The sequence below is a fragment of the Lynx canadensis genome, chromosome E2 (assembly GCF_007474595.2).
Source record: "Lynx canadensis isolate LIC74 chromosome E2, mLynCan4.pri.v2, whole genome shotgun sequence".
NCBI lineage: Eukaryota > Metazoa > Chordata > Mammalia > Carnivora > Felidae > Lynx > Lynx canadensis.
Window position 1 is genome coordinate 55,717,849 of NC_044317.1, and position 26,089 is coordinate 55,743,937.

A 26,089-nucleotide genomic window follows, 5' to 3' on the forward strand; every position below is an offset into this window, starting at 1 on the left:
TCTGTCGTTGTCCAGAACTCAATATTCAAATTCACAGGCAGAGAGTTATGCATTAAAGTATGAATTTCAGGCTACACTTTCATGGAAAATAAAATCTCACCTTATCTCTCCTGTTCCCTGAGAATGAACATCTAAACTATATTGTCTTTCGTTAAGAGATTTCCCAAGTTACATGTGTGTCTTTTAATAGCACTTATAATGTGTGGGTCACTGTTATTACTGCTTTCCCTATTGTAACTTATATAATATTCACAACCCTATGAGTTAGGAACTAACATTACTCTCATTCTGTGGATGAGGAGAATTGAACCACAGGAAGTTAAATGACTCATCTAAATAGAAGTAGAATCAGGATTTGAACCTGGGTAGCCTAGTTTCAATGACATGAATGTTTCCTACTGTACTATACTATGCCAGGAAACTCGTCATGGGTATACACATACACACAGACACCTTCTCACATTTTAAATTTATTTTCCTTAATAAACCTGGTTTGATCATTTCCCACTTTTTTAAAGTGTTCTTTTTGACCAATATAACTAAGGAAGAAAGTTTCAAAGGCCTTAATAAATTATAGATGCACTGAACAATTTTATATGAGCCAATCTGATTTATGTAATGTAGACAAATGTCAGGATGGCAGCAGAAAACTCATTTCATTTTTTGCCTGGACCAAAGGTACAATGATATCCGTAAGAGAAATTATTGTGCAGAACTGCACTGTGTGCTAATATATGGGACATAAAACTCACATAGTGATAAAGCATATTAGGGCAGAAAATATTAATCCTATTTAAATACATATTAATCAGTGTATGTTTGTTATTTTAGAATAAACAAACTGAAACTTGAACTAATATTTGATTTGAAAATGCAATTAAAGTATAATACAAACATGCAAAATGGAATTTGAAGACTTGGAATCTTGGGCATTTAATAAATTGAAAATCAAGAGAAGTGAATAGTGAGTTGGGAATAGTCTTGAAACGATTTTAAACCAGAAGAAATATAGCTTAATATTGCTTTTTTCCTTGATGAGATTATATTTTTTAATTAATCCATCATATTAAAATTAAATTAATATATAAAAATAAAGTCCTTAATCTTTTGCTCTTTAAAACCCTCTATAGTGATGTTAGCTTTTTCTTAAAGGACCTTTCCTTATTTTAGGAAACAAGGTTGTCTCACTGATCAAGAGACCACAGAGATTTTCAGTAGAGACATATTTACCCTCTCTATTAAGCGCATCATACTCAAGTTACAGAAAAATAAATTTCAGCAATTCCCATTCAGACAACTGTTTCTACTGTTTCTGCTGTGTTTCAATTAGTTCCATCATACTCATTATCACACACACATGCCTTTAGAGAAATCACATTATTGCTCCTGAAAATGTCTCTGTGACCCTTGCACACTGTATGGCAGATCAATTCTGAAAGTATAATCTTTTTTTTTTTTTTTTTAAGTAGGCTGTCAATTCCCAGCACTGGCTTGAACTTATGACCCCAAGATCAAGACCTGAGCTGAGATCAACAGTTGGATGCTTCAATGACTGAGCCACCCAGGTGGCCCCTGAAATTATAATCTTGAAGTATCTTAAAATTCAGACTCTGAGCACACTTGGATCAAACACGAAGAACCCCGTCAATGAGGATTTTGTTAAATTACGTTAGCAGCAGTCATGCACTGATTGAGCAGTCTCTCTCACAAGCTCAGCCTGTGCCGGAAGATTCTTTTCCCAGACATGCTCGCCTACCGAGACTCCTACTGCATCTCCTAACCTTAGAGACTAAACTAGAAGATACTCATAGACTCCTTCATGCCACCAGAACTGGGAGCTGGGTGTAAAGTAGCAGGCAAAGCATGTGTGGGAGGGAGGAAGCCAAACCCTGAGATAGAGGTTAGTGATTCTGTGACCTCACCTCCCCAAAGAATTGCCATCAACATGTCAGCTGTAGTGACAATGTTGGTTCAACACTTGGGGAGCTGAGAATGGTTCTGAAAAATTCTTTAATTACCAGGATCTATTAGAAGTTTCTAGTGAGCGTATCCAAAGAGACAGTTGGAGTGTATGAGAGCGACTCTTCCTTTTCCATTATTCTTGGAAGCAGACAGGGTGTCCCATGGAAAGAGGAAATGCTGAGGTCTGAGTCATGAGAGACCGGTGGAGAAGCACATGTGCCTCACTGGATTCTGTGCTTCCCTGAGAATTTCTCTTACTCCAGTCTAATTCTTTGTTAATCCTCAGACCCAACTACCACCACCATTTAACTTATGGGCAGAAAGAAAGAATTCTCCAAATGACCCAAGAAGGATTTTCTATTTTTAAAATTTTCAATAAGTGCAATACATTCAAAATTTTCAATAAATGCAAATAAAGAACATGATGCCAAGAAATGAAATTAAATATTTGTCCTGCTTCCCCAACTCAAAACAAATTAACTAGCCTATATAAAATGGACATTTTCTAAGAAAATACATTTTATCAAAATTGACTTCAGTAAGATAAGGAGTACAAACACACCAATATCCATAGAGAAGAGGAAGACATTTATCAGAGTCCCTCATAAATGAAAGCACCCGGATCACATTAGCAGCCAGATTCTTCCACTCTTTTATATAGCAGATAAGCTAATGCTACTTACTCAAGAGCATCAGAGAGGAAGTAAAATTTCCAAATTATCTTTATACATCACATAAAATTCTGATACTGAAACATCCTAAAGTTTGTACCAAAAAGAATACCACAGAAAGATGTTACCTCTTCTGACAGATGGTACCATGTAAAATAAATATAGCCAAAACCCCTGAAAAATCATATAAAAATATGATCAGCAAAGAATTTGTGCTGAAAATTCAAGGATGATTCACTATTAGGAAACTCATTAATATACTATATCAGATTTATGAAGAGAAATCAAGAAATCTTACTCATAGTTACAAAAACATTATTTGGAGGAATTCATCATGTAAGAATGTTAAATCAAAACACTTGAAATTAGGAAATTCTTTAGGATCTTTCCCAACTTGACAAAACAAAGTCTTCGTCTTGCTCATAGGGAAGTGCTAGATATATCCACTAAGGCCAGAAAACCACACTAAAAAAGTACATGGTCACCGGTTGTATCCATTTGTCATTTTTTTGGAGGTTTAGCCAGGGCAATTTAAAATGGCATAGGAATGAGAAAGAAGGATGTAGAACTATGTTTGCAAATGATACAAGTATGCCTCTGGAAACACAAAGGAACTCCTAGAAAAATCCACTTTGAAAAATAATTCAGTAAGCTAATAGGCTATAGTACTGATACAGAAAAACAATAGCCTTTTTGCACATAGACTATTTGTTTTAAAGATTTTGTTTTTAAGTAATCTCTATACCCAACATGGGGCTCAAACTCATGATCCCAAGTTCAAGAGTTGCACATTCCACCAACTGAGCCCCACAGGCACCCCTATACATAGACTAGAATATTTTTGTACAATAGCTGGTGTACAACAATCATTTACAAGTTATAGTAGCAGGGCCAGCAATTACAAGGGTATAACATAAAATAGGGGTGCCTGGGTAGCTCAGTGAATTCAGTGTCCGACTTGGGCTCAGGTCACAATCTCTTGGTTCCTTGGTTTGAGCCATGAGTCAGGTTCTGTGCTGACAGCTCAGAACCTGGAGCCTGCTTCAGATTCTGTGTCTCCCTCTCTCCATCTGCCCCTCTTGGACTTGTGCTCTCTCTCTCAAAAATAATAAACATTTTTTAAAAAATAGTGTAACCTACAGACTTCAAGCTGTATTACAAAGCTGTAATCATCAAGACAGTATGTTACTGGCATAAAAACAGACACTCAGATCAATGGAACAGAATAGAGAACACAGAAATGGACCCACAAACGTATGGCCAACTAATCTTTGACAAAACAGGAAAGAATATCCAATGGAATAAAGACAGTCTCTTCAGCAAGTGGTGCTGGGAAAACTGGATAGCAACATGCAGAAGAATTAACCTGGACCACTTTCCTATACTGTACACAAAAATAAACTCAAAATGGATGAAAGACCTCAATGTAAGACAAGAAGCCATCAAAATCCTCGATGAGAGAGCAGGCAAAAACCACTTTGATCTTGGCCACAGCAACTTCTTACTCAACACGTCTCTGGAGGCAAGGGAAACAAAAGCAAAAATGAACTACTGGGACCTCACCAAAATAACAACCTTCTGCACAGAGAAGGAAACAATCAGCAAAACTAAAAGGCAACTGATGGAACGGGAGAAGATATTTGCAAATGACATATCAGATAGAGGGTTAATATCCAAAATTTATAAAGAACTTATCGAACTCAACACCCAAAAAACAAATAATCCAGTGAAGAAATAGAGACATGAATAGACACTTTTCCAAAGAAGACATCCAGATGGCCAACTGATACATGAAAAAATGCTCAACATCACTCACCATCAGGGAAATATAAATCAAAACCACAATGAGATACCACCTCACACCTGTCAGAATGGCTAACATTAACAACTCAGACAACAATGGATGCTGGCGAGGATGTGGAGAAAGAGGATCTCTTGTGCACTACTGGTGGGAATGCAAGCTGGTGCAGCCACTCTGGAAAATAGTATGGAGGTTCCTCAAAAAACTAAAAACAGAACTACCCTACAACCCAGCAATTGTACTACTAGGTATTTATCCAAGGGATACAGGTATGCTGTTTCGAAGGGGCACATGCACCCCAATGTTTATAGCAGCACTATCAACAATAGTCAAAGTATGGAAAGAGCCCAAATGTCCATCAACAGATGAATGGATAAAGAAGATGTGCCATACACACACACACACACACACACACACACACACACACACAATGGAGTATTACTGGCAATCAAAAAGAATGAAATCTTGCCATTTGCAACTTCGTGGATGGAACTAGATGGTATTATGCTAAGTGAAATTAGAAAGACAAATATCATGACTTCACTCATACGAGGATTTTAGGACACAGAACAGATGAACACAGGGAAGGGAAGCAAAAATAATATAAAACAGGGGGAGAAAACATAAGAGACTCTTAAATATGGAGAAGAAACAGAGCGTTACTGGAGGGGTTGTGGGAGGGGGGATGGGCTAAATGGGTAAGGGGCATAAAGGAATCTATTCCTGAAATCACTGTTGCACTATATGCTAACTAATTTAGATGTAAATGAAAAAAATAAAAATAAACAAATAAATAAATAACAAAAGAAAACAAAAAATAGTGTATCCTAAAATGAAATACGGGCACATGGGTGTCTCAGTCAGTTGAGTGGCCAACTCCTGGTTTCATCCCAGGGAGTGATACATCCACCTCCATGCTGAGCATGGAGACTGCTTGGAATTCCCCCCCCCCACTTCCCTCTTCCTACCCTCTGTCTTTCTCTTGCACTCTAAATAAAAAACAAGTAACTTTAAAAAATGAAATATACTAACTAGGAATGAATCTAACAAAATATGTAAAGCCTATATGGCGAAAAAATAAAACATTCCTGAAATACATGAAAGTAGAAATAAATGAAAGTAAATTTACATCATGTTCCTGGGTACAAAAACTCAATATTATAAAAAGGTCAATTCTTCTTAAAGTAACTTATAAGTTTAATTGGATCCTGACATACATACCATCAGCCAGTTTTTGAACTAACAATGTTACTGCAAAAATCTTATAGAATATTGAACAAAAAACAATACACACAAAAACTCTTTTAAAAACCCAAAATGAGTATGGTTATCCTTATGAGATGTTTATTTATGAACAGACTATTAGATCAGTGAAGTTAAAAATTCAGAAGTATGCCAAAGTGCATAAGAAAAGTTAATACCCAGCAAAAACTACAGTAGGTATAACATTATTAATGCTTGGCATTTGGTAAATGGGGATTCCTACCAAAATGACAATAAGTGTTCTTATTCTTCACATCCTACAGCGGGATAAAGGTCAAACAAAAGAGAAGTCTATACAGTAAAAAATAATTAAAAATTATTAAATACCTTCCTAAGACCTGCTTCTCAAGCACCTGACTGTAGCCAACCTCTGGCTCATCATCATTAAAGACCTTGCTCAGCAACACTTTTGGCTTGAAAAATATCTTTGTTGAGTTTTGATGCAACTTGTTTTGTATGTTCAGAGTGGCCAGTGGTGTATCCATTGGCAGCACCTGCTTCTTGAGTGTCTTCCAGGACATCACGATGGCCCCAGGAACTCCAAGATGATAGAACTTAAAATAAAAGCACTGTGTGCCTAACAATCAGTGGCTGGATCCTAACTGTGCTGGCAAATACCACTATCTTCTTGTGACTGACAATGAACAGTGGAAACATTATATAGAAATATGACTGGGGGTGCTGAATAACAAGATCACACAATCAGCACTTGCCCTACTTTTAACGTTCTCTACTGTCAGACATTTGGGATTCACGATCTGGGCCAGCAACTCCATAGTTTTCAAGCTCTTAAGATACAAGCAGTGGGTCCAGCACATTCACAGGACAACATCTCCAGAATTTCCCCAGAAGTGAGGGCTACCCAAGGCATCCTTGTCTTGATAAGCACCTTTGTATCGTTTTATGCTCTCTCTTCAACCTTTTTATTTGGCTCTCTCTGAAAACCCCAGTTGGTGGGTCATGAACCCCTCTGATCTAATCACTCCATGTTTGTTTTTTGTTTTGTTTTGTTTTAACAATCTGCCCTTCTGTTCTCTGGAGTCCTGACCTCATTGTGTCCCGGGTCATCTCTGCATGCTGCAGAAAGAATACACAGCCCTCTAAAATGACAAGATACCTATAAATTATTGTAAACTGTTAAACAATGTATAGTCATTTGTTCATTCACTCCTTGCAGAGATTTAAGCACTGGAGGGGGCAGTCACATAACAGAGAGGGTGTGAAAAGCAAATGCAGCCAGCACCACCTTCAGAACTTCCACAGGAAACAGAAGACGAGCTATTAACTTGCATATTTCGTATTAAAAATTATTAAGAGTGTATATGATGCTACTGAAGATGTGAAAAACTAGCTTTACTATTTGCTTGTATTATTCACGTAAAGAACAGACATCCTTACCACATGTCTCTGGAAATATTTCAAAACCAGTATTTCATCAGTACTAGGAAAAGTTAAGTATCTCTGAAAGAGTACACATTTTAGAAGCTACGTTAACTGCACTTCACACGAAGCATTCAGAAACAGAAAACGAAGAGATCAGTTAAAATAATCTAATTTTCTAGGCACCTGGCTGGCTCAGTTGGTTAATTAAGCCTCAGACTCTTGGTTTTGGTTCAGGTCATGATCTCAGGATTTGTGAGATCCAGCCCAAAGTGGGGGGAGTGGGGGGTGGGCAGAGGGCTCTGCTCAGAGCCTGCTTGGGTTTCTAGATCTAGCTCTCTGCCCCTCCCTTGCTTACACTTGCCCCTGTACTCTCCCACAAAAATAAATACATATTTAAAAATCTAATTTTCAAGTAAAAACTAGTCTTCCAAAAGAAGTGAAAAAAATTTTAAACTAAAATTGCAATGATATTTAGTAATTAAAGGTTAAGCAAAATACAGGTGCCATCTGGTAGGTCTCAAAGGCGTTTGGATTTATAATTCATCTCGAAGGTGTGGATTCCAATATCAAATAAAGAGAGAAAAATTGATAACCCATAGAGGCAGAAATGTTTGCTTCTTTAAAGCAATGTGCCAACCCTCACCCCCCACAGCCCAGAGCCTGGCCTGGAACCCCCAGGAGAGCAGAAGGGCCAATGGGGAGAAGAAGTGACAGTTCAGTGAAAATTACAACTAGTACCAAACTGCACATTCCCCACAGAAGAGTTTTGCATGTCGCATTCTAGCGTCCATCACCGATACTGACCACCCGGCTTTAACTTCATTAAACAAGGAGCTGTCACTGTCCGGGTCTCAGTCGCCCCAGGAGGACCCCCGGCCCCAGGTAGCATCGCTGCTCCGCCTCTCCCGCTGGAGGCCAATCTCCACCGCTCCATGGGCTAAAAATGTTTCCATGGGCACCGTGATCAACTTGTCAAATACCACCATTCCCAACAGAAGCGGCCCACCCTTCCCTAACCTTGTGCCCAGCCTGGCTCCAAACGACACCAGCGGGACTGGAAGGAATCCAAAAGCAGAACCCGAAACCGCGGGGCAGGAAGGACAAACAGAAGACCAAACGGCAGGCCCCCGTGTGGTGGTGCAAGGCAGGAGACCCAGCGCGCCGGGGTCCCGCCCACATCCGCCGCTTCCGCAACCGCCCCGGCTCCGCCCTGAGAGCGCCCCGGCTGATCCACGAGACCCATGCGCATGCGCGCTTTCCTGCAGACCCGGAAGCCGATTTCCCGGAGCAACGGTTGCGCTCGGATGAGTGAGTCTCCATTTTTCTGGTTCTTGCCCTGGAGCGGCTCCTCGGGCCCCGCCTCCCCACCCAGGTTTCGGGGGCGCCTGGTAAGGTAAAATCTTTGAAACCACTCATCCCTCTCGCTGGGAGTTCGTCCCTGTCGCCTCTCGCGGCGTGGCCATAAGACGTTTCGAGCCCAGTCAGTCGGTGCGGGTCACGGGCGTCAGCGTTCGTTTCCGGTTAAAATCTCTGTGAGGCAGGTTCGGGCCCAGCCTTTCTGCTTTGGCCCTTACAGACCCCAGTCGCCTTGCCTGTCGTTTTCCTGCTCAGAACCTTTCTCTGACTCCCGAGTCTCCCCCCGGTCGCCACCCCCCACCCCCAACCGCGTCGAGCACAGTCGTCACTAGGGAGGTGGATGCACGCCCTTCGCCCCGCCGCAGGGAGGGCAGAGTGGGGGCAGAGATGGCGGGGAAAGACGCAGAAATCTGCGGAGTTAGAGGGTCATCGGAAAGTGTGGGGAGAAAGAACGGCGGGGATTGAAACAGAGGCCGTAATAGAGTGGTGTCAGACTGTTGGAGGAGTCATAGCGAGGGAGGGAAACAGAAATGGACAAAAGGACTGAAGAGAAATAAGGACACAGAGAGACTTAACACAGAGAACAAAACACGTAGTGAGTGGTCTGGGACAAAGCACAGGACCCAAACCCTGGTGAGTACTGAATTGATTGGGTATGGGATATTAAGTTGTGAAGTGCTGATTTGTGGCCCTGTGACCTCGTTAATTAAAATTTGGGAATTGTTTCAGTTACGCAGAAGAGAACGAGAGGTGTGAAACCAGGTGTTGGAGGCATCTGCACTTTCTAAGTATTGCATCAGAAGATAATTCCATTTGGAACCCTTACTCATCTAGAGGGCAGAGGCTTAGCTCAGTCACTTAATGGGGGAAGACTTTCTGTAACCACATGGTGCTTTTTACAATAGCCATTATTAACAGTACTATTTCTCTCTCCTTTTTTTATGGCTCGTCGCATTCTTTTCTAAATTTGATGTATCCTCTTTATCTTAATATAATCCATTGGATATCTTTTTAATTTCCAAATTATTTTCCCTCTTAATTTTTATTGTTCAGATTATGAGTTTTACATGCTGTCTACTCTTTCACAAGTTGGAATTATTCTTTAATGTCTGGTAAATAACTTCATGGTATTTCGTTACATATCCATAAAGGATGTCGGTAATCTTTTAACACTCAAAACCTAGTTCAGGCAGTTAATTTAATATTCAACAGTTCTCTTCTTTCCCTTAAGTGATCTTTTACATTACTGTGTTCTGAGCTGAAGTCTGCAACTAAGTAGATGTTCCCCTCAAGTTCCCTTTGTCTTTTCTGTACAGATGTTGAAGAATGGTCTGGATTGATGTGGAACTTTGTTCCAGCAGAGCCCATCCGTTTATGGTGCAGAGATTGCCCAGAGCTCATCTCCCCAGGTGACCCTTGTTTGTGTTTTCCACTATCTATAACTATTTGTAATTTCATATAGTTTTTCTGGAAAAGAGGAATTAAATGGGTTTGATTAAACCCGTGAAAGAGAAGCTTCTCTTGTTCAGGAATATGAAAGGTAATCTGGAAAACCCTTTCTCATTAAACCTGTCCAGGCCACCATTTCAGAATTTACTTCCACCCAGTTCTGTTCATTCTACTCAGACTTCTTCAGGGTAACTTGGTAAAGTAACTCCCCCTCTGAGCCCCAGTGCACTCACCTGTAACATGAGTTGATAGACCAAGAATTCTGAACCTGAGGTAATAAGATCCCTGAAAGGATTTTCAAAGTTGGGTTTGTGTTTGTCTTTGGCAGTTTTCTGGGAGAGGGTATGCAGTTGGAGTTTAAAATGTGACCCAGTTCCAAAAATAATGAAAACCAGTAAGAAAGAGGCAGTTGTATAGTCTTAGAGACAGGGATATGCCTCTGTCAGCTCCACCATCTCTCTGTATCATAACTAAATTTTCAAAACTTGATTGTGTCATCTTTTGACATTAAACCCACTTACGGCTTCCCATCACTATCAGCACAAAGATGTAAACTCTCAGTATAGTTACCAGGGAGTTCTGGAGCTCGGGTGCCCCTTAAGAGTTGTTCCAGGGGCGCCTGGGTGGCGCAGTCGGTTAAGCGTCCGACTTCAGCCAGGTCACGATCTCGTGGTCCGTGAGTTCGAGCCCCGCGTCGGGCTCTGGGCTGATGGCTCGGAGCCTGGAGCCTGTTTCCGATTCTGTGTCTCCCTCTCTCTCTGCCCCTCCCCCGTTCATGCTCTGTCTCTCTCTGTCCCAAAAAAAAAAAAAAAAAAAAAAAAAAAAAAAGAGTTGTTCCAAATTGATGGCATGGACGGGCTTCTGTGGCCTGCATCAACCATTCATTGCATGCTGGCTGCCTAGGGAGGAGCCAAGGACTTGAAAGAGCCAGTTCCCTTTTGCTGAGTGCAAGGAGACAGCGGACAATGCAGTTGCATAGAGTGTGTATGTTTCAGCAGGAGTGGAGGGCTTTCTGGAAAAGTGGGTGAAAAAATGCACTTGTTGGCTCCCTTTTAGACTTTATTGTCCCCGCATCCCTCCTGTTGCAGTGGGCAGCAAAGGACTTTTTCCCATAGTAAGTTTCTCCCCGTATGTATATTGTGGCAGAGGAAGGGGTTATGTTGATTCTAAACATTAAACAACATTCCTTTTGTCACACAGTATAACCTTACCTGAGAAAGAAGGCTAGAAGAAGAGAGAGAAAAAGGAGGAATGGCTCTTCTCCAGGTAAAAGTCATATTTTTCATTAATTGTTCTTCTTAAAATGTCATATTTTGGACTTGTTAATCTTCTCTGTCTCCGAGATGTCCTGCCTAAATGTTTACTCACACCCAGGGCCTTCTTCCAGTCTCCTCTCATCTCCATACAGAGTCCAACTCACTCTGACCCAGTGACATGGAACTTGGGAAGAGGCTCCTTTTCGATAGTCATCCTGTGAAGGATTTTCTACGTAGGCAAAGACTGGAGATGGGGAGTGGGCATTGTGGTGTCCCTGAGGTTAGGCAGTAAGGATTCTTCAGAGACCCCTTCTGGATGCCCTTTCAGCTCATATAAATAAATGAGGATTAAAGAGATTACATATGTAAGTAACGTATTAATGTGCACAAGTACCTGAGGAACCCTGGAAAATAAGACTGATGGAGGAAATTTGCTTTGTCTGATTTTACAAATGCCTTTTGATGTTAAATGAGGGAGTCCTTGTGCTTCTGACTCCACAATATTAATACTTTGGAATAGGATAGGAAGTTCAAAGTAGGAATAAAGAATAGAGTGAGTGTTTTGTTTTATTAACATTGGTTTTAAAGTATAGAATCAACCTACTTCTCTAACACTACATGTTCTTGAATTATTTACAGTGCATTCATCTCATAAAGACCATGGTGTTCTTTTAGGAACTCTTACACTGTGCATCTTTTAGATAAAAATGTTTCTAGTTTAATCAGACATAGGAGCAGAACTTTCTGTCATCAGAAAGGCTGGTGCTCAGTTTTCATTTTACGAATTATTCTTAAATGTTATTATTTTTCTTTTGTATTAAACCCCCCTAGTGTATATTTTTGTGGTTCAGATTCACACAGGGATGCATTTTAGAAACTAAGAAGTAAAATATCCCCTTCCCTGTCACATCTCCCACCATCACAGATTGTCTTCACCCAGAAGCTACATTCTCTTTAGTGCAAATCTTCTAAAAATGCATTTACATATTGTAATGTGATTTTAGAATATATTCTTCAGTAAATATTTTCTCATCATATTTTACTCTGCAGATTGAAATATTTACATACCATATGTCTTGAAGTTGTTCTCATGTTAGTAAACGTAGAGATAACTGCTTTTTTAGATCCTTATTGGAACATTCTCTAAATGAAGAAACATGGGTCTTTTACAATTTCTTACTGTTACAAAGAATGTCATCGTGGCTGCTTCTGAGAAGGCTGACTTCACTACAGATATCTAAGGATATCTTATGATTGTACATCTTAAGCACGTTAATGATGGTCTTTCTGAGGAGGCAGAGACATTCCACTTAATAAAGATTTAAATTTTTTTTTTTTATATTTATTTCTGAGAGAGAGAGACAGAGCATGAGAGGGGAGGGGCAGAGCGAGAGAGGGACACAGAATCCGAAGCAGGCTCCAGGCTCTGAGCCATCAGCACAGAGCTCGACCTGGGCTCGAAGCCACGAACTGCAAGATCATGACCCAACCCGAAGTCAGACGCTTAACCGACCGAGCCACCCAGGCGCTCACTAAATAAAGATTTTAAATCAACTGTCTTGAAAATCTTCAGCTAAAGGAAAACATGGAAGAGAACTAAGAAGTAGGAGAACAGTGTTTCAACACATAAAAAATGTCACTAAGGAGATAGAAATTATAGTAAAGGGATGGAATAGAAATTCTGGAGTTAGGCAAGTATAGACACCAAAACTCAAAATTCACTAGAGAGTTCATCAGCAGGTGGGCAATAAGAAAGAATCAGTGAACCTAAATATCGGTTAACTGAAATTATCAAGTGTGAGCTGAAGAAAGGGGACAAAAGCAGAATAAAAGGGAAAAAAAAAATGAACAGAGACAAAGAAACCTTTGGGACACTATGAAGAATACTGATATACACGTAATAGGAGTCCCAGAAGGAAAGGATAAAGAAGAAAGGGGAGAAAGAATATTTGAAGAAATAAGAGCTGAAAACTTGCCAAATTTATCAAAAACAACCTACACATCCAAAAACTCAATGAACTTCAGGTATGACAGATGCATGGAGATCCCTGGCAAGCACATAATCAGTCAACTTTTATAAGACAAAGGAGTGAATGCGGAACGTAGCAAGACAAACAACTTATCATGTAAAGGGCTTCTCAATAAGTTTAACAGCCTATTTCCCCTCAGAAACTGTGGAGGCCAGGAAGCAGTCTCCTGTGGTATTAAAAGCTTGAAATACTAAAAAAAAAAAAAAAAAAAAACCTGTCAGGAATTTTTTACGAGGCAACTATACTTCAAAATTGATAGTAAAATTAAGAGACTCCTAGATGAACAAAAGCTGAGGGAGTTCACACTTACAGACTTAGCTTACATGAAATATCAAATGGAGTTCTTCAGGCTGAAAAGGATGGAAACTAGCGGTGCATGAAAGCCATAGGAACAAATAAAGAACACTAGTAAAACTACGTAAGTGAATATAAAAGCCAGTATTATTATATTTTTGTTTTCTAACTTAGTTTTTCCTATGTGTCTTAAAAGACAAATGTGTGAAACAATAATAAAAATCTGTTCTTGAGTGTATAAAACATCTGTTCATATCTTTTACAAAGGAATAACTTTTGACAATAAGAACATGAAGGGTGACTGTATAACAACAGTTGTTTGTATGCTATTAAAGCTAAGTTAGTATCAACTGAAATTCAAATATTATTAGTTTAATGTGTAAACTGCAAACCCCAGGATAACCACTCAGAAAATAACTTGAAAATGGAAAAATAAATACAGAGGCAATCAAAATGGCATGTACACAGAGGCACAGACACCCAAAGAAGGGAGGAATTATGAAACAAAATATCAGACATACAGCAGATGTCAAAAGTAATTCTTACCAGTAATAACTTGAAATGTACATAAACTCTCCAATAAAAGACAAAGGAATTAATGTTTAAAAATGATTCCACTCTGTCTACAAAAGGCTTACTTTATTTTTTTAAAATTTTTATTTATTTATTTTGAGAGAGTGTGCATGGGGGAGGGGCAGAAAGAGAGAGGGAGAGGGAGAGAATCTCAAGCAGGCTTCACACTGATAGTACGGAGCCCGTGCAGGGCTCGAACATACGAAATGTGAAATCATGACCTGAGCTGAAATCCAGTTAGGCGCTTAACTGACTGACCTACCCAGGTGCCCCAAGGCTCACTTTAGATACACAAATATGGTGAAAGTGGAAGGATGGAAAAAGATATTCCACGCAGATAATAATGAAACTTATCTGGGTAGGTATACAAATATCAGACAAAATAGACTTTAAGTAAAATTATCAAAGATGTTGAATGACATTATATATTGAAAAAAGGGCCAATTCATCAGGAAGATAAACCAAGTATAAATAATAAATACATAACAACAAAGCCCCCAATTTTTTGAAGCAAAAATTGAGGAGACAGTTCTCTACTAGTTGGAGACCTCATACTCCCTTTTTAATAATGGGTAGAACAACCAGATATCAATAATAAAGAAGTGAGCAACACTGTAAACCAGCTAGATTCAGCAGACATATACAGGACACTTTATGCAACAAACACTCAAAAATTAGGAGTAGACAGGAACTTGCTGTTTGAAAAAGGGTATTATTAAAATCCCATGGCTAACATCAATGGTAAACAACTGAAAACGTCCTCCTAATACCAAGAACAAAACAAGTGTGACCCATTTTGACACCACATATCAACACTGTACTGGAAGTTCTAGACAGAGAAAACACAGAGGAAAAATAAATAAAATGTGTCAAAATGGGAAAAGAAATCAAACTATCTCTCTATTCATAGTATACATGATCTCCTATTTAGAAGTAAAGAAAGCTCAGACTTAGAATGAATTCATTGAAGTTACAGCATACAGTATTAACACTCAAAATTCAGGTTGCATTTCTGTACAGCAGCAGTCAACAAATGGAAAGTAAGTAAACAATTTATAAGAGCAAGAAAACAAATGGGAATAAATTTAACGAAGGAAATGGAAGATTTATACACAGTGAAAACCAGAAAGCTGCTGAGGAAAATTAAAGAAAACCTAAATAAATGTGAAAATGTCCTGTGTTTGTGGATTGCAAGACTGTAAAATGGGAATCCTTTCCAGAGCTATATAAAGAGTAATGCAGTCCTCAGCAAAATCCCTATATCTTTGCCCAAATGGGAATCCTGATTCTAAAACTCCTATTGAATTGGTAAGGACGCCAGATAACCAAAATAAATGTGAGAAAGAACAAAATTGGAGGACCTAGAATTCCTGACATAAAACCTTACTACAAATTTTGAGTAATCAAAACTATAATTCCAGCAGAGGCTAGATATATAGATCAAAGTGATAGTACTGAGCCTCCACATATAAAACCATGCATGTATAATCCATTCCTTTTTTACAAGTGTGCCAAAAACAGCGGAAAAACAATACTCTCTTAAATGGTACTGGCACAACTAGAGTCTATGGGAGAATGAAATTGAAACTACCTTGTACCATATAAGGTAATCAATTCAGAATTAATCAAAGACTGAATGTTAGAGCTAAAACTATAAAAGTCTTAGGTGAAAACATAGGGGTAAATCTTCATGACCTGAGGGTTGGCAGTGGATTTTTATACATGATCCCAAATCGAAAGAGAAAAAGACAAAGTAGATAAATTGGTCATCATCAGAATTAATCATGTCTGTGCAATGAAGGACATTCTCACACAAGTGAAACAATCTACTAAATGGGAGGAAATAATTTGCCAGTCCATATCTATGAAGGGTCTAGAACCTAGAATATATGAAGAACTTCTACAACTCAACAACCAAAATACACAGAACGCAACTTAAAAAATGGTCAAAGGATTTTAATAGACATTTCTCCATAGAAGATACACAAATGAAACAAGCACATGAAGAGATATTCAGTGACAGTAGTCATTAGTAAATTCCAAACTCAAAACCACAAGTGATCATTTCACACCCACTAGGATGACTACTATAAAAGAACAACAACAAAAAAAGTGTTGGTAAAGAGGTGAAGAAATTAGAATCATGACACATTGCTGTTAAAGTGTAGCTGCTGTGCAAAAGCACATGGCAGATTCTTAAAAAAATTAAACCATGTGCCCCAGTAATTCCTCTCCTAGGTATATAACAAAAGAATTGAAAACAGATATCCAAACACTTGTACTCGAAAGTTCGTAGCAAATTACTAATATTAACCAAAGTTGATAACAACCAAATGCCCATCAGTAGTTGAATGAATATAGTCTAGTCCTGCAATGTCTAGTCCTACAGTCTGCAATAGACTAGTCCTGCAATGACAGGTCTATAGTCTAGTCCTTTCCAGAAGAAAGGAAATGTACCACTGATACATACTGTATCATGGATAAACCCCAAACATTCTACATGAAAGAAGGCAGATGCAAAAGGTCACATTTTTGATCCCTTCTTACATGAAAAGATCCAAAATTGGTAAATCCATAGAGACAAAGCATTAGTGGTTGCCAGGGACTGGGCAATAGGAAGCACCTGCTTTAATAGTATTTAATAAGTATTTTCTCTGGGGATGATAAAAATGTTTTGGATCTAGACAGAGGTGATGTTTGTGCAATATTGTGAATGCACTAAATGCCCCCAAATGGTACTTTAAAATGGCTTGTTTTTATGTAAAGTGTAACTTGCTCAAAATTATATTACACGGATCAAAGAGCACTCACTCCAGCCAAGTCAGTCTTTACACATCTGTGCTTCTCGTTTTGTGTCAAATAAGAACACTTTCCCTGTCCACTTGGTGAAATGTGTTTTCCTTTCAGGGGTGGTTGACATTCAGGGATGTGGCCATAGAATTCTCTCAGGAGGAGTGGGAGTGTCTGGACCCTGCTCAGAGGGCCTTGTACAGGGACGTGATGCTGGAGAACTACAGGAACCTGGTCTCCCTGGGTGAGGATAACTTCCCTCCCGAAGTCGGTAATTACTTTTATGTCTGCATTTTCTTTTTTTTTTTTTTAATTTTTTTTTTTCCCAACGTTTATTTATTTATGTGGGACAGAGAGACAGAGCATGAACGGGGAAGGGGCAGAGAGAGAGGGAGACACAGAATCGGAAACAGGCTGCAGGCTCTGAGCCATTAGCCCAGAGCCTGACGCGGGGCTCGAACTCACGGACCGCGAGATCGTGACCTGGCTGAAGTCGGACGCTTAACCGACTGCGCCACCCAGGCGCCCCTGTCTGCATTTTCTTTTGACTTGATCATAGGAGTTTCAAATCCCTGTTTCTAAGGGAATGATTGCAGCTGTTTTAATTGAGAATCGAAAGGCATCATAATGTGGCAAATGGACTCTAACTTCCCTTTCCTTCAGAAGTTCTGCATTCCTGCTTGTTTAGGTGGTTGCAGAACATTAGTAGTCAGAAAAGCTTAAAGGAGGGGACTGGTAGGATGAGTACTGGGTGTTATTTGTAAGTGATGAATCCCTAAATTCTGAAACCCATACTACACTGTATGTTAACTAACTAGAATTTAAATAACAATCTGCGAGTCTGGGGAATAGGATATAAAAATCCTTAAAGTCTTAGTAAAGTCCAGTTTCACTGACATCATTAAAGATAAGGCTCAGAGACAATAAAGTTACTTAAAGTTGGGGGGAAAAAAGGAAACCTTATGGTGAATTTTTTAAAATATCTGATTCTGTGGTCTTACCCTTGTGCTTTTGGTTCAGTATTTCTTGGAAAGAAGCAGATCTCTGCATACCTAAAATAATCCTTAAGCATTCAGGCATTGAGTTGACTAATTTTTGAAGTATGTTTCTACACCCACATATACTGAATGTCCTTTCTTCTTTGCTGAAAAATGAGCTGGGAATGTGTTCTGGAAGAGAAGCAGAACATGTTTTGTTTTTCTTCATAAATAGAAATCTTTTCTTGAACTGAATATCATCTCTATCATCTCTTTCCAGGGGAAAGATCCCTGGACTGTGGAAAGTGAAGTGAATATAGGAGAACATCCAGACAGGTGGGAATGTGTTGGGATGTGAGCATAAGTCAAAACTGAAATGGGCACAGAGTAAGCAGGTCCATTAAGTATCGTTTGGGAAGGATCTGTGGGAAAATAAAAGTTTATTTCTTAGGAGCTTTCAAAGGAAATCTTACCCCATCCCACACACACTTCTCATTCTGTTATTCATATGAGTAAATCAAATTACGTACAAGTTTAAACTCCCACTGTTAGGACCTACAACACTGTTATTTGGGCCCTCTGACCATATTGGTGCTGTGATTTGAGAGGGACTGAGATGGCTGTCTCTAAGAGAGTCTTTCCCTCCATCTCTCATGGTTCTCATAACATACAGGTCAGAGCTGAGGTCTCTGTAGTACAAACCCCTGGAACTATTCACTTTCCATTTCCATTTTGTATCCTTGACAGAACTTTTCAGGAGACAAACAAAAGGTAATAACTGTCTATTAGAGTAGAGCTAAGGCCTCTTTCTTTCCTGGGCTGTCCTGGCTTCTTGAGGTTGGGCGCTTGTGCAGTAATTAGGAAGAAGGCATGATGTAGATAGTTCTAAAAAGTGAAAATCAAAACTAGATGTAGGTTAAATAGAGCACAACTTACTGATATCTCTAGTTAGCTTTTCTGTAGGAAAAACGTATCATTCCACAGATGTTTGTTGTATTCTTGGTATATGGAAAGCACTATATTGATATTTTTTTGGTTGTTTTGTTTTTATTTTTTGGTTTTAAGAACTCAAGAGTTGGCAGCAATTTTTGTTTTGTTTTTAAGTAATCTCTACACCTAACATGGGGCTTGAACTCAGAACCCCAAGGTCGAGGGTTGCATGCTCTGTGGACTGAGCCAGGCAGGCATCTTTTTTTTTTTTTTTTTTTTTTTTAATATTTTGATTACCTTCACCCATTTCTGCCACCGTCCCCTCAACTACCTGCCTCTAGCAACCACACATATATTCTCTGTATCTAAGAGGGGTTATTTTGTTTTTTTAAGATTCCACATATAAGAGAAATCATACTTTGATAACTGCCATTCTAATAGGTGTGAAGTGATATCTCATTGTGATTTTGATTTGCATTTCCCTGATGATGAATGATTTTGGCCATCTTTTCATGGTCCTTTTGCCATCTCTAGATCTTTGGAAAATGTCTATTCATATCTTCTGCCTATTTCTTAAATTGGATTATTTGAGCTTCTTTTTGCCATGTTTTGGATTATTAGCCCCTTATCAGATACATATTTTGCTAATACTTTCTCCTGTCCAGTAGGATGCCTTTTCATGTTGTTAAAAAAGTGTTTCCTTTGCCATGCAGACACTTTTTAGTTTGATGTAGTCCCACTTACCTTTGCTTTTGTTGATTTTTCTTTTGGTGTCGAAGTAAAAAAAAAAAATCATTGCCCAGACCTGAATCAAGGAGCTCATTACCCCGTATCTTATAGGAATGTTATGGTTTCACATCTTAGGTTTAAGTCTGTAATCCATTCTGTGTTAATTTTTGTGTATGGTTTCAGACAGTGGTCCAATTTCATTCTTTCGCGTGTTGGAGTCCAGTTTTCCCAAACCATCCATTAAAGACATTGTGCTTTCCCCATTGTATAGTCATGTCTCCTTTGTTGTAAATTAATTGACCATGTGTGTGGGTTTATTTCTGGGCTCTATTCTGTTCTGTTGATCTGTGTGTCTATTAGATTTATGCTAATACCATACAGTTTTAATTACCACAGATTTGTAGTCAAGGAGTTTGAAATCAGGAAGTGTGATGCCTCCATCTTTATTCATCTTTCTCAAGATGCTTTGGGCATTTGGGGTCATTTGTGGTTCCATACAAATTTTAGGATTTCTCTATTTCATGTGTAGGTTTTTGTATAGATATAAATTTTCAACTTATTTGTGTAAATACCAATGAATGAGACTGCTAAATCATATTTAAGAGTATGTTTAGTTTTGTAAGAAAGTGCAACTTGTCTACTAAAGTGGTGTACAACATTCCCACCAGTAATGAATGAGAGTTCTTATTGGTCCACATTCTCACTAGTATTTGGTATTAGTGTTCTAAATTTTGGCCATTTTCATAAATGTGTAGGGATATTTTATTGTTGTAACATATATTTTCCTCAATTAAATTTATGTCTTTCTTTAAAAGTTTATTTTTGAGAGAGAGGGAGAAACAGAGAGCGCATGAGTTGGATAGGGAGGGAGGGGGGGGAGAGAGAGAGAGAGAGAGAGTCAGAGAGTCAGAGTCAGAGTCAGAATCTGAAGCAGATTCCAGGCTCCAAGGTGTCAGCATAAAACCCGAAGTGGGGTTTGAACTTCTAAATCATGCGGTCATGACCTGAGTCAAAGTCGGACACTCAACCAACTGAGCCACTCAGGTGCCCCTATGGCAGTCTTTAAACGGAGTATTTGTGATATCTTTAGAACGTACTTTTTTTTTTTAAGTTACTGCTTTAGTCACAAATGTCATTAATTTGATTTGCCATAGCTTTTTAGATAATGATACCTTATTTTGGGATGCTTGGGTAGCTCAGTCAGTTAAGTGTCTGACTCTGGATTTTCGCTGAAGTCATGATCATGAGTTCAAGTCAAGCATTGTGCAGTGCGCTTACAGTGTGAAGACTGCCTGGGATTCTCTCTTTCTCCCTTCCCCTCCCCCATTTGCAAGCTCCCTCTCACTCTCTTAAGTAAATAAACTTAAAAAAAATTCTTGTACATGTCTCATGGAACATGTATATATTACATAATTCTTTTGAGTATATACCTAGAAATGGAATTCATGGGATATTTAGTTTGATAATTTTTAGAGGAAATACTGTCCTATAACACCATACTGTCTCCCTGTTGAATGTTTTCCATTGTTACTTCATACCGTAGTATAAATTCTTACAGAATGAGTCAATATTATGCCTGTTGCTATATCAGTTCCTTTCTCTAGGGTCAGGCTTTTAACTTACAACACAATCATATTCCCATAGATGTGCAAATACAAGCATTATCCCCACGTTTATAAAAACAAAATTTAAAAACATTGTATATAATAATAGTGTTTGAAGACCATGGTTGAAAAGCTTCCTTTATTCATTATAAAGTATTATTTGGGTGTGTAATTATGCAATTTAGTGTAAAATATTTATCTTCCAACTAAAGTATTATTTGGGTATGTAATTATGCAATTTAGTATAAAATACTTATCTTCCAACTCTATTTGATAGGAAGCCCTTCAGCTGGATTTATAATCAAGGAATTATCACCAATAGAGGACATTAATAAAGGAGAATTGTGCCACCTGGTAATACTGGAGAGAAATGAAAGTCATGGCATCCAGGATTTTGATCTCAAGGAAGTCTGGGAAAATATGCATGAGTTAGAGACTCAGTGGGAGTATGATGCAAAAAATTACAAAGAAGTGCCTTTGACCCATGACAAAAATCTCACTTGTGGAAAAGACCAGCAACTTAATCAGTCCTCAGTTACTCTTCCTGAAAAGCAGAGTGTTTCTGTAAGAAATAATACGTACCAGTATTTCATGCATGAGGAGCCATTTATGAGGAATTCGTTAAAACTGGGCGGTAACAGAAGTGGTTCTGGAAACCAGTACATAAACTGCATGGAAAATAGAACTGGATTAAGTTTGCGGGCACATCTGGCTGAACCCCAGAGATTTCACAGTGAGGAGGAAATGTATGAATGTAGTAATCCAACTGAGAAGTCTGTCAGCAATGGTTCCTCAGTCTCACCACTTCAAGAAATTCCTCCCAGTACAAAACATTGGAATAAATCTAGGAAGATTTTTATATATCCTTTGTTACCGCACAAGACAGAAGAGCATACACTAGAGGAAAATCTTACAAATGTAATGACTGTGGGGAGGCTTGTAGCAAAAGCGCAATCTCATGAGTCATGAGAGACTTCATTCTGGACAGAGACCTTACAAATGTAATGACTGTGGCAAGCCTTTATTGGAGCGCTCACATCTGACTCGACATAAGAAAATCCATACTGGAGAGAAACCTACAATGTAATGAATGTAGCAAAGCCTTTGCTGAGCGTTCAGGCCTTACTCAACATGAGAAAATCCATACTGGAGAGAAACCTTACAAATGTAATGAGTGTGGCAAAACTTTTAAGCAGTGCTCCCACCTCATTAGACATCAGGATACACATCCTGGAGAGAGAACCATACAAATGTGATGTATGTGGCAAGGCTTTTATCCAAAGCTATAACCTTATAGAACATCAGAGGATCCATACAGGAGAAAAACCATATAAATGTAGAAAATGTCATAAGGCTTTTAGCAGACGTTCAAACCTCTGGGGTCATGAAAGAACTCATACTGGAGAGAAACCTTACAAATGTAATGAATGTGGCAAAGCTTTTATACCAAATTTTCAAATCTTACTACACATCAGAAATACACACTGGAGAGAAACCATACAAATGTAATGTGTGTGACAAGGCTTTTATCCAAAGTTCAAACCTTACTGACCATCAGAGAATTCATACAGGTGAAAAACCTTATAAATGTAATAAATGTGATAAGTCTTTTATCAAACGTTCACATCTTTCGGGTCACGAGAGAACTCATACTGGAGAGAAACCATTCAAATGTACTGAGTGTGGAAAAGCCCTTTACAGGAACGTTCACATCTTACTCAGCATAAGAAAATCCATACTGGAGAGAAACCTTATAGATGTAATGAGTGTGGCAAAGCTTTTACCCAATTTGCAAACCTACTAGGCATCAGAAAATACATAGTGAAAAGAAACAGCATAACCTGATATGTGTGGCAGTGCTTTTATTCAAAGCTCAAGCTTTGGGGATCATCAAAGAACTCATAGGAGAAAGAAACCTTGCAAATAAAATGAGCAAGGCTTACTCAACGGCAGAGATTCCATCATGGAGAGGAATCATATGAAACTAACATGTGGCAAAGCTTGTAACCATGGCTCACACCTCCCCTGATATCAGAATATAAATCTCTAAAAGAAAGCACCAAATGGAAGTATGGCAAGGCTTATCCAAGCTTATTATATCTTGTGATGTAATTTTTACTAGAGGGAAACCTTACAACTGTAATGAGTATGATCAGGTTTATAAAAATGTACAGATTGGGGAGAGGGGTAAAATAGGTGGATGGGATTAAGAGGTACAGACTTCTAGTGATTAAAAAAAAAACAAAATGTACAGCTTTGTGGTTTGTGTCTTGAAAGAATTCACATAACATGGGAAACCATACAAATAGTGTAAGTGTTTACCTTTGGAAACACCAAAGAATTCATACTGGACAGAACATTACATGTGTAATGAAGGTGATTGTTTGCTTAGCCAGTGGACTACAATAAGAAAATTCACACTAGGGGGAAGTAGGTCTATTTGGAGGATTAACCAATCTTAGGTGTTAAATTCCATAGAATTTAAACTCAGGAGATGATGTGAGTCAATGGAACAAGTGTATCTGTGGAAAGACCTAAACATCTTCTGTTAAATCTTTTTAAAGATTTATTTTCCTCTCTACACCCATCATGGGGCTCAAACTCAAAACCCTAAGATCAAGAGTCACATGCTCTTCCAGCTGAGCCAGCAACGCACCCCTATAGCTTTTTTTTTTTAATTATTTGAGGTTTCTTGAGGCTTCATTATTATTGATGACTTTATAACCTCAAGTTTGGAATCCAATGATGTTATACTTTCATTACATGCATTTCATTTGTCAACCATGGTGGTTTCAGAGAAAGCATCAGTAAGTTTAAAGGAACTTATTTCATTAGGTGGGGCTTAGTCATATGTGTATACCCTGGAAAAACTAGGATGCTAATTTTAAGATACAGTATAGTATAAATCTGAGAGTATGGGGAGTGGTAGGGAATAGATCTAAAACTATTACCCTAATTGTCATGTTTTCTGTGGTCATAGGCACTTCTCTGGATTTATTGGTATCATTGGAGCCTTTGTTGGTTAATACAGGAATGATACTCTATCAGAAAGATGATCATGAAACACAGTAGTTCGTTACATTGACAGAATGAGATTTTTATGTGAGAATGATGGGTTACTGGAGATGATATACGTGGTAGAGAAATGGAGGGTAATGATGGTCTCTCCCTCTTTGAAAGTAATAGTTATATATCATGGATGAATAAAATTACTCTTATTTTGGAAACTGAAAAGTTATAGAGGACATTTTAATCAGAAGAACCAAGGTATGGGTGACTGGGTGGCTCTGTGTTGAGTGTCTGGCTTGATTTTGGCTCAGGGTCATGTGATCAACCTCTCTGTTGGGCTCTCTGCTGAGCATGGAGCCTTAGGATTCTCTCTCTTTGCCCCTCTTGCCTACTTGTGCTCTCTCTAAAAAACAAAACAAAACAAAAACAAACCCAAAAGTAGTATGCTTGTGAAGGGATTCAAATTTGACCACTGAAATTGCATTTTGATACTATTTGATTTAGGATACCCTATTTCTCATATCTAAGTAACTAAAATGTAAGCTTTTGTATAACCCTAAGTGAATCATGTGACTGTTATTAGCCCATGTGCATCCCACCTCCTTGGGCATTTCATAATGAACATTAATAATACATCCTTTGGCTCTGTAGGTTGAATATCATCCATAACAATTTTTTTCCATGTTAGATTCAGATGTGAAGTTCAGGAAATATATATTCATAAGTTGAATTTGAGAGTTCAAATTCATAGTATATCTCAAAGTTCATAGTATATGTCAGATTATTTTTGTCACTGTAATGAAAATAACCATAGTGCAATTTCAAACTCTCACCCTCTAAAACCTACCTCCCCATTCATGAATATACTCCATATGATGATATTTATACATATCTTTTATGCTAAAATGGGACTAGTGTGTTGCACCGTTACATTAAATGAAACAAAAAGTAGGCATATGAAAGTATTGGGGAAATAAAAGAAAATTTCAGAAGTAAGGATAAAGATACTATAAGAAGACAGAGAAGTTAAGATACTGTAAGAAGTAAGAATAAAGGTACACAATCTATATTTTGTGCTGGTGTGCTCAGGGAATAATTTGAAAAGGTAAATGTTCATGAATTTACTCTCAAGAATGAACATACACAATGGGAATCTTTTGATAACTAGAAATCTCACATATTTACCCTCTAAAACATTTTTTGCTCATTTGCACTTGTGCTTACTCCACTGGAACAGGATGTTTGGATGTCAAGAATGATGACTCTTCACTCAAGTGTTCGGAGAATATTTATTACATAAAGATGCTTTCTCAGGAGAGCAGGGTAGACTTCTTAAGTTCTGAAAATGGCTAGAGAAAGCAGGGAATGGTGGCTACTTTGTTATGATGCATATTGTGCGGGGCCGGGGTGATGGTACTCATTTGCACTGTGAATTTATAACTACGGCCAAGGGAAGGGCCTCTCAGGAGTCATTATTAGCTTTTCCTGTCCGGATGGGCAGAACAGTAAGAGGTTGTAATGACGCTTCACAGGTATCATTAGTTGGGCATCAAAAGTAGAGTCAGACTCTTTAGTATAAAACTGAATGTTTCTCCTAACTGACTTCGTTGGGAAAGACCACAATCTTCCTCATGCTAACTACTGCCTTCTCTTTCCTGATGCACACATAGACCCCACCACACAATATGATTATGGAAACTGGTTGTGAACTACAGTTGAGCTAAACTACCGAAGACATTTTTAGACCATGTCATGATTCTTTTTCTAGTAAGTTATAGTCTAATATTAATATACATTCAGAAGTGATAGAACATTTCCCCACTATAAGCCTTTTGTAGATCTCTTGCTTTAAAGGAGAATGGAATGAACGGAATCTCAAAATCAGTCCTTCCAGTTTTCTACCAAGATACTAGAATCAGGGAATGCCTGGGTGGCTCAGGCAATTATGCATCCAACTCTTGATTTTGTCTCAGGTCATGATCTCATGGTTCGTGGGATTGAGCCTCAGGTTG

The 26,089-nt window shown here is 38.5% G+C and overlaps 3 protein-coding genes across 6 annotated transcripts in view; 2 read left to right on the forward strand and 1 right to left on the reverse strand.

Moving 5' to 3' along the window:
• The first annotated feature begins 8,327 nt into the window (after positions 1–8,327).
• Positions 8,328–23,319, forward strand: LOC115503290 (zinc finger protein 677-like). 4 transcript variants are annotated; one of them, XM_030299423.1, is made up of 5 exons: positions 8,328–8,473; positions 9,753–9,845; positions 11,086–11,151; positions 16,946–17,099; positions 18,086–18,140. In XM_030299423.1, exons 3-5 carry the CDS (start codon positions 11,137–11,139, stop codon positions 18,112–18,114), a joined length of 198 nt encoding a protein of 65 aa, XP_030155283.1. In that variant the 5' UTR covers positions 8,328–8,473; positions 9,753–9,845; positions 11,086–11,136; the 3' UTR covers positions 18,115–18,140. The 4 variants fall into 4 exon arrangements, with proteins under 4 accessions (XP_030155283.1, XP_032447237.1, XP_032447239.1 ...); XM_032591346.1 differs by lacking the exon at positions 18,086–18,140 and adding an exon at positions 21,346–23,319 and having other exon boundaries at positions 8,329–8,473; XM_032591348.1 differs by lacking the exon at positions 18,086–18,140 and adding an exon at positions 21,346–22,130 and having other exon boundaries at positions 8,329–8,473; positions 16,946–17,072.
• The window catches only part of LOC115503238 (zinc finger protein 677-like), an 88,198-nt gene continuing 83,778 nt past the window's right edge, over positions 21,670–26,089 (reverse strand). The window contains exon 7 of the mRNA XM_036064217.1: positions 21,670–21,736. Coding sequence (XP_035920110.1) covers positions 21,690–21,736 — 47 coding nt within the window. The 3' untranslated portion in view covers positions 21,670–21,689. The remainder of the gene's footprint in view (positions 21,737–26,089) is intronic.
• Positions 22,136–23,319, forward strand: LOC115503266 (zinc finger protein 677-like). Its single transcript, XM_032591349.2, is given in 4 exon segments — positions 22,136–22,544; positions 22,546–22,761; positions 22,764–22,860; positions 22,863–23,319. Coding segments are annotated over 4 exon segments (891 nt in total). The 5' UTR covers positions 22,136–22,154; the 3' UTR covers positions 23,051–23,319.